Genomic DNA, 11,673 nt, shown 5'->3' with positions numbered 1-11,673 from the left:
GATCTGCTCCACCCACTGCTCTGTTGCGCAGTTTCACTCCCTCCGGGAAATTGCGATAGTTGTTCGTATAATAACTCAACCCATCTCTGCAATGTTTGCCGGAGTTTCAAGCTGAGCAAAATTGCGGCGACTTTTTACACATTAAACGTTCAAAGTTGATGGGACACTTAAATCTTTTGTCCTGAGAAGACGTTGTGCGTCATTCGGTGTTTACTGTTGTTGAATTCTAGGTTGATTTTACTGGAACACAACAGGAATAGTGTTTTCTTTTCTGACGGTTGGTCATCTTTCGAGAAAAAAGGAAACAGATAAGTACTTGAATATTTCCAGTTGTTTCTGTCGTGTGCAGAATGTGTATTATCACAGGAAGTGATTACACATCGCTCTTCCTTTAAAGGTGGTTAAAACTACAAAGAAAATTGCTTTTTTATTTCATGGACTTTGGAGAATTACAAAGAAAAGGGCTCCTCATCAAAAGTTATCTCACTTTCTCTCTCTCTCTCTCTGTCTTTGTTATTGCATGATGCTGAACTTCAGTGAGGTTTATAATTAAGTATCTCTCTCTCTTTCTATTTCTCTCTTTGCTGATGCAGTTTGTCCATGTTGGGAAGATGCTCTCTATCCCTCTATTCCGCTCTATAACTCTATACCAGTTCATACCCATAGAGCAGTGTAGAGGTATAGAGTGTTGTAGAGCAGCATCTCTATCCCTCTGTACCGCTCTATAGAGTGGTATCTCTATAGGCTCTGGACCTCTATACCGTTCTTTATCTCTATACTGCTCTGTACGCTCTATACCTGACAACTGTTCTATACCTCTATACTGCGCTATATGCCATATACCTCTCTATACCTCTCTTTACTGTCTATACCTGTATACCCTATACTGTGCACTTTACCTCTACACAGTAACTCTACACAACTTTATACCTCTATACCACTCTATACCGCTCTATTCTGCTCTATACGTCTATACCACTTTATACCTCTATACCACTCTATACCACTCTATACTGCTCTAACCTCTAGACCACTTTATACCTCTAAACCACTCTATACCACTCTATACTGCTCTATACCTCTTTACCACTTCATACCTCTAAACCACTCTATACTGCTCTATACCTCTTTACCACTTTATACCTCTAAACCACTCTATACCACTCTATACTGCTCTATACCTCTTTACCACTTTATACCTCTAAACCACTCTATACCACTCTATACTGCTCTATACCTCTTTACCACTTTATACCTCTAAACCACTCTATACCACTCTATACTGCTCTATACCTCTATACCACTTTATACCTCTCTACCACTCTATACCACTATACTGGTCTATACCTCTATTCTGCTCTATACCTCTATACCGTTCTATACCTCTATACTGCTCTATAGGTTCTATACCTCTATACTGCTCTATATGCTCTATACCGTTCTATACCTGTATACCTCTCCATACTGTCTAGACCTGTATACCTCTCTATACCTCTATAGTGCACTATTCCTGTATACCGCTCTATACCTCTATAGTGCACTATACCTCTATTTAGTACCTCTCTACCGCTCTATACCGCTATACACCTTTATACCTCTATACCACTTTATACCACTCTATACTGCTCTATACCTCTACACCACTTTATACCTCTATACCACTCTATACCGCTCGATACCACTCTATACCACTCTATACTGCTCTATACCTCTATACTGTTCTATACCTCTATACCGCTCTATACCTTTCTGGAACTCTGTTGGTTTTGTGTTAAAAATCACATATGAAAATGGTGAGACATTTCAGACGTCTTTCGGCAACCCACCGAATATGACGCCACTGCAGCTATGTTTGTATTGGTGATTTATTTTGTCCATTCCCCTGTATTATTTCAAAACACTAATTGTGGTAAATATCACTCAAATTATTGAGGTTGATCGTCTGTGGGAAACAGCAACATATCCAAGAGCTGCGCGAGATGTCGAGAGGGAAAGGGAGAGGGAGGGCGAGAGAGTGGGAGTGAGAGAAAGAGATGCACTGAGGAAGATTGAAATGTGGATGTATTGTGTAATAATGTGCCAGTGCACAGTTATGGCGGGGATACTTCCTCTGGCACTGTGTGTGTGTGTGTGTGTGTGTGTGTGTGTGTGTGTGTGTGTGTATGTGTGTGTGTGTGTGTGTGTATGTGTGTGTGTGTGTGTGTGTGTATGTGTGTGTGTGTGTGTGTGTGTGTACGTGTGTGCGTGCGTGCGTGCGTGCTTGTGTGTGTGTGAGCACCCCCGCAGTTTGCAGTCAGATCCTCGTGTCCATGGCAACTGCATCTTCCTACTCGTCTCTCCCTCTTTCTATTCCTCTCTTTATCTCTCCCTGCCTCCTGGCCATTGAGATGATTTGTTCTCCAGTTGTATTTATTATTATGTTTTTTAAATATTTACTTTTAACCATTCGTGTTGTTACCGTCCTCCCCAAACCCCAAACAAAAAGAGTTCAAGATGAGCCTCTTTTATCGAGGCTTTTCAGGAAGTAACAAGGTTTGCGTATGACAACAAGTCCAGTCACTCAAAGTGGCTCTTCGGCCTCATGCTTCAGGGTGCGCTGTGGGGCGTGGCCCCGGTCCCGCCCCGTCCAGGAAGAGCCCGAGCCAAGAACGGGCTGATCGCCATCACGACATTTGCATAGTTCTGCGTATGAGTTAAACCTTGAACTTTGGTGAACTTGGACACGCAGAGTCGTGGAGTCGACAGATAGGGAAGCAGCGCTGGCCGCGTTGGACCTATGGAGGGGCGTTTTGTCATGCTGACAGGTTTGGCTCTTTTTTTGGGACTCTGTAAAATTATGTATTTAATTGTTGGACCCATCGTTTGTTTGATTCGGCGAGGGAGGACTTCCTGGGTGGGTTAGGGTTAGGGTTAGGGTTAGGGTTAGTATTATTATAATTATTATTATTATTATTATTGGGTATTATTTTGGTTTTCATTATCATGAAAGTGAAGTCAATGTGACGGCCACACGTGGCTTTATGTGAGTCTGTGTTCATGTCCATATCATCATTAGTTTGTTGTTGTTGTTGTTGTTGAAAATGAAAAGGCAGTTTGACGCACCCTCATCAGCAGGAGCTTCTGGTATCGGGAGCACGATAGAAACCCTCGGCCTGGAGCCTGGGGAGCAGAGTGCCTTGCTCCAGGGCACTCTGGCAGGCCTAGTTGGCCAAGGAGGGAGACTTCAACTGGGATCTTTGTTTGAAGACACAGTAGCTCTTCCTCTCTGTCACAGGGTGTGTGTGTGTGTGTGTGTCTGTGTTTGTATGTGTGTGTGTGTGTATGCCTGCGTGTGTGTGTGTGTGTGTGTGTGTGTGTGTGTGTGTGTGTGTGTGTGTGTGTGTGTGTGTGTGTGTGTGTGTGTGTGTGTGTGTGTGCGGAATTACCGTGTGCACAGAGACAATGAGGTCCAGACAGGAATGGATGAGGCAATAAACACAGAAGGAACTCCGAAATGTCACCGATCTTCCCATTTGATTGATACCGGAAGATACGGAAATAAGTGTCCGAATGAATGGCTCTCTCTCTCTCTCTCTCTCTCTCTCTCTCTCTCTCTCTCTCTCCCTCCATCTTTTTTTTGCTCTCTCTTTCCTTCCTCCCCCCGTTGTCTCTATTGCTCTCTTTCTATCTCTCTCCCCCTCTGTCAGGAATCGATCTATCCGTCTTCTTCTCTCTTCTTCCCCTCCACTCGCCCCTTCATCTGAACAGCCCATACTTTTGATAGTATGCTTGTGTTAAATCTCTCTCTCTCTCTCTCTCTCTCTCTCTCTCTCTCTCTCTCTCTCTCTCTCTCTCTCTCTCTCTCTCTCTCTCTCTCTCTCTCTCTCTCTCTCTCTCTCTCTCTCTCTCTCTCTCTCCCCCATCCTGTCCGTCCCTCGTTTGCAACATCCCATCGAAAGAGTTTCCTTGCCGCTGGACTTTTGAGCTGCATGGACAGTGACCAATCACGGTCCGGTCCATGCCCCGCCCGTCGTTTTGACGCCATCGGAACCACAGCAGCGTTTATTTCCCGATGACTTGGAACTCGTTCTATCTGTGTTTTTATGTTGTGTGTTTTTTTTTTTGTTTTTTTTTTACAGAAAGTCAGCGAGAAGGTTGGAGGAGCGGAAGGGACCAAACTTGATGATGACTTCAAAGAAATGGAAAAGGTAGTAAACTTTCGGCCTGCCTGTCTGTCTGTCCGTCCATCCGTCCATCCGTCTGTCTGTCCGTCGGTCCATCCGTCCGTCTGTCTGTCTGTCTGTCGGTCTGTCTGTCTATCTATCATTCTGAATCTGTTGCTCTTTGGTCCTACAGAAGGTGGACACCACCAGCAGAGCAGTGTTGGACATCATGACAAAAACCACAGAATACCTCCAACCAAACCCAGGTAACAAACACACACACACACACACACACACACACACACACACACACACACACACAACACACACACACAGACACCGACATCACACACACACACACACACACACACACACACACACACACACACACACACACACACATACCGAATACTTGAAATCTGACCCAATTCAGACATTCGTCTCCTCCTCTCTCTCCTCCCTCCCTTCCCTGGCAGCCTCCAGAGCCAGGCTGAGTATGATCAACACCATGTCTAAGATCCGGGGCCAGGAGAGGGGGCCCGGCTACCCTCAGGCCGAGACGGTTCTGGCCGACGCCATGCAGAAGTTTGGACGGGAGCTCGGGGAAGAGTCCAGCTTCGGTGAGAACCTCGTGGGCACCAGGGTTGCTGAGGCGCGGAGGATCGGAAGGTTCCGCACACCGAAGGTTCCCCCCACTCCCAATACAGCGCCGTGCGAGGCCCCAAGGTTGCGGACACAACGGTCGGAGGAACCTTTTTCCAAACTTACAACTACGAGTTTGTACCGAGACGTTCCATTCCAGCTCTTTCCTCTAATCTGTCAGAAACCGATCGATCGGTTTTAGAAGAAGTCATCTCCCTTACAGTATGGTGGCCATTGTTAAAGTGCGCACCAAACGGCACCCTTTTCGTACAGTAACTTCCGGGTATTCCGGTTAATGTGAAACCTTGTAAATATAATAAAGTCCTGGATCAATTTCTACACGGCTGAACCTCTGCAAAGCACAGGTGAGCACCCTGTGTCCGTCTGTCGCTTTGGGCTGGGAGAGGCTAACGGGATTGTGGAGGGGCCCGCCGGACCGGTCGAGTGTCGGAGGCGGAAATTGAATCTGTTTCGACAGAATGTCAGACGCTCCTCGGTCTGATAGAAGGCAGTGAGCCAGAATTCATTTCTTTAATCAGTGGCGGGATCGCTCTGTTCTCTTTGGATGATTATTGTTTTAGATTCGAATTCAGGAGCCACTTTGACTCCCTCCGGGGGAAGTAGAATATTTTACTAGTGGCTGAAGGGACACACACGGGTCAGACATGCGGCCGGTATAAGGTTACCACGCGAATCAAAGGTAGTGGCTTGAACGGAAGACGAAAATATTAAACCAGAAGTCAAGTTCTCTCTCTCTCTCTCTCTCTCTCTCTCTCTCTTTTTCTCTCTCTCTCCCCTCTTTATGCATGGACCTTCACAACACCACAATGTAGTTCTGTAACGTTTGCGAAATGCACTATCGATCCTGTGAGGGGCCACATTACCGAATACCATTTCTTTCATTTCTTAATTGTGCATAAGGCCGTGTGACTTCAGCAAAGCCTTTAAAACAAAAAAGTGTCTGAAAGGGGCCCCCAAAAAAGTGGAGGACTCTGATGTTGTGAAGAAGTATGAAAGACACTTTTTTCCTCATGGATGGACAAAGATAAAATAGCACCAACGCCTTTGAACTGAAGATGAAGCTTTATCAGATTGCATCATCATCGGTATGACAGTGTTGACAACGGTTTCCAATTACAAATGACTTATTATTATTTAATTGGAAACATGTTGTCAAATAAATAAGTGATACATTTTACATAACTAAAATGTTGAGAGCAACTATTTATGCTGTATTGTGTATAAAATGATGGCATTGTGAGAGCTATATGGGTGTGGCTTCAAATAGAATACTACTATTTGTACTACAAGTGTAAGTGCTAATACTGTGATCTCTCTATCCCTCCACCCCTAAAGGCACGGCTCTAATAGACGCTGGGGAGGCCATGCGGGAGCTTGGGGAGGTGAAGGATGCCCTCGACATGGAGGTGAAACAGAACTTCATCGACCCCCTACAGAACCTCCATGACAAGGACCTCAAGGAGATCCAGGTAAACAGCTAAACAGGCAACCCAACACAGACCCCAAAGAGACCAAGGTAAACAGCTAAACAGACAACCCAACAATGTCCTCCAAGATATCCAAGTAAACAGCCAAACAGGCACCCAGAGAGATCCAGGTAAACAGCTAAACAGGCACCCAGAGAGAGCCAGGTAAACAGCTACAGAGGTAACCCAACACAGACCCCAAAGAGATCCTGGTTAACAGCTAAACAGGCAACCCAACACAAACCCCAAAGAGATCAAGGTAAACACCTAAACAGGGAATTCAAAAATGTCCTCCAAGATATTCAAGTAAATAGCAAAACAGGAAACCCAACCCAGACCCCAAAGAGATCAAGGTAAACAGCTAAACAGGCAACACAACAATGTCCTCCAAGAGATCCAAGTAAACAGCCAAACAGGCACCTGCAGAGATCCAGGTAAACAGCTAAACAGGCAACCCAACACAGACCCCACAGAGAGCCAGGTAAACAGCCGAAGGGCAACCCATCAATGTCCTCAAGGTCCAAAAAAATAAATCATGGTCTAGTAACATACTGTATACTACAATTATGATTATTCAATGATTAAAAACAGGCCCAACAAAGCCCTTCATCAGATCATTTTTTGGAAAGAAACAACAATCTATAGGGACAAGTAACCGGCGTCAGCTGGTGTGGGAGGGGCCTGCTGCTGCTCCAGATTCTGGCCGCACCTCGTCTCGGGTCGGTCGGCGCGCCGTCTTTTCCTAATATTCCACGTGCACTGTGTGGTTTAACGCTTTAAAAATCTCGACGACATGGAGCCCGACTGTCCCAAAAAAGGGAACGGGGCATGAAAATGGAACAGGGTCGCTCGTGGCGTGCGGCAGGACCAGCTGCGTCGGTTAAATAGGTCAGCGATGGTAGCGTTTACTCTCTCTCTCTCTCTCTCTCTCTCTTCTCTCTCTCTCTCTCTCTCTCTCTCCCTCTCTCTTTGTATCCCTCTCTCTCTCTCTCTCTCTCTCTGTGCAGCACCACCTGAAGAAGATGGAGGGCCGTCGCTTGGACTTTGACTACAAGAAGAAGCGCCAGGGGAAAGTCCAGGATGACGAGATCAAACAGGCGCTGGAGAAGTTTGACGAGAGCAAAGACATCGCGGAGCAAAGCATGTTCAACCTGCTCGAGAGTGATGTAAGGGTGTGTGTGTGTGTGTGTGTGTGTGTGTGTGTGTGTGTGTGTGTGTGTGTGTGTGTGTGTGTGTGTGTGTGCGTGCGTGCTTCCATGCGTGTGTGTGTGTGTGTTCCAACTTATCCCAACCATAAATCACACAAAAACAGGATCTTCTTATTCGTCACTTTCACACTAAAACCCACTGAAACTGGCAGCATCTGAAGCTGCTCCAACAGACAAACTTCTTTTTATAGTTTAGTCTAAGAAATATAATATTAAATATAATATTGAATTGCAATACTCACCAAAGCACATCACTCAAAGAATCACAATGCACGTTGGATTAGCAGTAAGGTCATTTGTGTGGTGTCTGTTTGTGTGTGTGTGTGTGTGTGTGTGTGTGTGTGTGTGTGTGTGTGTGTGTGTGTGTGTGTGTGTGTGTGTGTGTGTGTGTGTGCGTGTGTGTGTGTGTGCGTGTGTGTGCGTGTGTGTGTGTGTCTAGATAGAGCAGGTGAGTCAGCTGGCAGCGTTGGTCCAGGCCCAGTTAGAGTATCACAGCCGAGCTGCAGAGATACTGCAACAGCTCTCCAGCAAGATGGAGGACAGGTAAATATCTATCTGTCTGTCCGTCTGTCTGTCTGTCTGTCTGTCTGTCTGTCTGTCTGTCTGTCTGTCTGTCTGTCTGTCTGTCTGTCTGTCTATCTATCTATCTATCTATCTAATCTGTCAGTCTGTCGCTCTCTCTGTCTGTCTATCTCTTTATTTTCTGTCTCTTTCAGGATAAAGGAGGCATCCAGTAAGCCCAGGAAGGAGTACACTCCGAAGCCCCGCATGAATCTGGAGCTGCTGCCCCCCAGTGAGAGCCACAATGGGGGGCTGCACTCCGCCAAGTCCCCTGGGAAGTCACCCGGTAGGGGAGGGGCCGGGGGAAGGGAGGTGTGTGTGGGTGTGTGGGTGGGGGTGGGGGGGTTCCCACTTTTGGAAGCAGATCTGCTCTGTCCAGAGCAACGTGACACAGTGACATTACATTGACCCCCTTTGCTCCTGGCTTCAACGTGCGTCTCAAGTGATCAGATCAAGATCACACAAAAAGACAAGTGCGATCCAAGCACCCAAAACACCTTCATTATTTGTTGTGTTTGTCGATGAATAACACGACAGCGAGTGTAATGTGAGCGCTGAAACGCTTGCTCCCCGTGCCAATTCTCAACAGTGCAAATAAATAGTAAAACAAATGAGCACATGGATGAATTATGTGGTTTAGATGTGCTTAAGTGTTGTGCTAAAATCACATCCAGATACAATCTGATATCAGACAGATGAGTGCCAAACAGGCAACCCAACACAGACCCCAAAGAGATCTGGGTAAACAGCCAAACAGGCAACCCAACACAGACCCCAAAGAGATTCCGGGTTTATAGCTAGACAGGCAGCCCAACAATGTCCCCCAATTGGTCCAAGTAAACAGCCAAACAGGCAACCCAATAATGTCATCCCAGAGATCCGGGTAAACAGCCGAACGGGCAACCCAGCACAGACCCCAAAGAGATCTAGGTAAACAGCCCAACAGGCAACCCAGCACAGACCCCAAAAAGATCTGGGTGAACAGCAAAACAGGCAACCCAACAATGTCCACCAAGAGATCCATGTTCTGCTTAAATCACATCCAGACACAATGTGATATACGACCGATGATAGTGCCAGAGCGCCACTGTCACTCTAGAGCAGGAGCAGGAGAAGTGTGGAGCGCGACCGCTCAGGCCGGGCGTGGTGCTCCTGCAGGTGGTACATTACAGAGAGCAGACCCTAAATTGATGTTATACATTTTTAATGAAGTAAAATCATATATTTCAACATTTATTTTTCTTAGATTTTTTTTTTCATCCATGGATGTTTCCGGGAACTAAAGTAGCAATAGAATGATAAAACAGAAAAACAATATATATTATTTTTGCATTTTCTTTTTATTATATGTTATTTATTATTATACTTTTTGTCAGTGCTTTTATCTTCTGTTCATGTTTTATTTAACCTTTATTTATTTATTATTTATAAGAGATCCAGATAATTAAAGACAGTGGCATTTTAATGATATGGCCTCCAAAATCTTTTATTATAGATTTAGAAACATTTAATGGGATAAATTAAAAGTCTGACATAAAGCTGGATTAAAACATGGACGTTGAGGTTTGTCATGGTGTTTTTGTTTGTTTTTTCAAGTGAAATTCACGACGCCTTCGGTATCGAAACTATTTCTCTCCCCACTAGCGCCGCTGGACCAGCCCTGCTGCCGAGCGCTGTACGACTTTGAGCCAGAGAACGAGGGCGAGTTGGGCTTCAAGGAGGGCGACATCATCACCCTGAGCAACCAGATCGACGACAACTGGTACGAGGGCCTGATCCACGGCCAGTCGGGCTTCTTCCCCATCAACTACGTGGATATCCTGGTCCCGCTGCCTCATTAGGGGAGGGAGGGGAGAGGGGGGAGGAGGGGGCGGGGATTTGGGGGCCCGCCGCCGACCGCGCCCCGACCGCGCCCCGACGCCCAGAAAACCGCCTCGACGGCAAGCCACTCTGTCCTTCTTCTGCTGCTGTTGCTTCTACTTCTTCTGGGGACGTGATGAGGGCGAGGAGGAGGAAGGCCCGGCGCCGCCCGCGAGCTCCGCCGAGCGCGGGAGGGAGGGAGGGAGGGAGGGAGGGAGGGAGACGGCGGAAGCCCCTCCCCTGTGGTGGTCGCATGGTCCTCGCGTCCGCTGTCTTTGCATGTGTGTGTCCCACGCTGCGCTTCCTCCTTTAATATGAAGCAGCAAACTGAGCTTGTCCGCCCGGCTAGTCTGCACGCCTTCTATCCATCTGTCTATCTATCTGTCTATCTGTCTATCTGTCTATCTATCTATCTATCTATCTATCTGTCTGTCTGTCTGTCTGTCTGTCTTACGCACTCAAGTTTTGACTCACATTTTCTTCACTCTTTCTTTCTTGCCAAATATAAAAAAAGATCTTGTTTTTTTTATTTCTCTCCATCCTCTCTCTCTCTCTCTCTCTCTCTCTCTCTCTCTCTCCCCGTGCGGCGTGCTGTACAGAAAGCTAAAGCTCGCTGGTTAGCTGTCGTGTTGTCGTTCCGCTGTGAATCGTGGCTGTGCTGTGCTGCAGACGGACGCCCTGCATCGCTATGGCCGCGTTGCTATGGCCGCGTTGCTATGGCCGCGTGCATGAGGCGGCCGGAACCAACCCTCCGCGCGGGAGAACCGGGCCGACGCGCACCGCGCCTATCTTTCGGGGATTTTCCGAAAAAGGTTGTGTGTGTGTGTGTGTGTTTTCCTTCCCGTTTTAGTGTTCCTGTCGCTCGGTGTTGTTTTCCTCTTGGATGTCTTACTTCTGCCAGGGGTCCGAGTCTCCTAGATATCCACTAAAAACACACAAGTGATGAAAGACACTGCCAGTCTGTTTCAAGCAGGGGATGAATCCACTTCGATGTGAGCGTGGGATTTGAGGTCACGCAGCGGCTATTCCGATCTATTCAGGTTTCGATTTCAAATACTGCCGCAAGTATGTGAGTGAGATTTGGCCTGTGTTTGCATAAGCCAAATGTTATATACACGCCACAAATATATTATGACATGTTATATTATGACATGTTTATACTATGTTATAAAACAGACTGTGTTATCAGGCTGTTATGGCAAATTATAGCTATTACTTTTGAACTATAGATATTGCTTTAATAATCATAGATAGTGCTTGAAGATAACTGTCTCTTCTTTCTTTCTTCTCTTTATATGTCCCGTTTTTCCACTTTAACTTAAGCTCCGATGGAGAGATAAGTTAAAGTTAAAGTGGGCAATTATTAAAGCAATATCTATAGTTCTAAAGTAATATCTATAATTTGCCATAACAAAGCGTGCCCCCGTATGTATTGTGAATAGGGTCTGTGTTATTTGTTGTTAAAGGTTCTCCTGCTGTGCTGTTGATAAGGCTTGCTGACATCACCACAATGTTATTTATAGAACCCCAGATGAAGGGTCGTTGGGTTTCCCCCTGTTGTTACTGTTCAGCTCGTGCGTTTGCATGTGTGTTTTCACGACAGGACTCCCAACACGCGAGCATCAGACCCGAGGGTCCTTAACATTTCCAGGAACAGTTTGGACGTTCTGTTTTTTTATTTTTGTTGTTGTTGTTTTATTTTGTGTGGAGATTCTCTTGCGGAACGTGCTTGATTTTATTTATTTTTTTCGTTTCTTTTGAGCTTGCGTGGAA

At 46.2% G+C, this 11,673-nt stretch overlaps 1 protein-coding gene across 2 annotated transcripts in view; it reads left to right on the top strand.

The window, feature by feature from the left end:
• The window catches only part of sh3gl2b (SH3 domain containing GRB2 like 2b, endophilin A1), a gene marked incomplete at both ends in the record, with an annotated part of 15,956 nt that extends 6,075 nt beyond the window's left edge, over nucleotides 1-9,881 (top strand). The window contains 8 exons of one of the 2 annotated variants that reach the window (XM_080023242.1): nucleotides 4,119-4,187; nucleotides 4,336-4,408; nucleotides 4,619-4,762; nucleotides 6,141-6,274; nucleotides 7,279-7,437; nucleotides 7,919-8,022; nucleotides 8,196-8,326; nucleotides 9,685-9,881. In XM_080023242.1, the coding sequence (XP_079879368.1) occupies nucleotides 4,119-4,187; nucleotides 4,336-4,408; nucleotides 4,619-4,762; nucleotides 6,141-6,274; nucleotides 7,279-7,437; nucleotides 7,919-8,022; nucleotides 8,196-8,326; nucleotides 9,685-9,881 (1,011 nt within the window). Of the gene's footprint in view, nucleotides 1-4,118; nucleotides 4,188-4,335; nucleotides 4,409-4,618; nucleotides 4,763-6,140; nucleotides 6,275-7,278; nucleotides 7,438-7,918; nucleotides 8,023-8,195; nucleotides 8,357-9,684 lie in introns of both variants that reach the window. The other variant, XM_080023241.1, reaches the window with a different exon arrangement.
• Nucleotides 9,882-11,673: the final 1,792 nt, after the last annotated feature.

The sequence above is a fragment of the Zeus faber genome (assembly GCF_960531495.2).
Source record: "Zeus faber genome assembly, chromosome: 22".
Lineage (NCBI taxonomy): Eukaryota > Metazoa > Chordata > Actinopteri > Zeiformes > Zeidae > Zeus > Zeus faber.
This window is presented reverse-complemented; position numbering and strand designations above follow the sequence as displayed.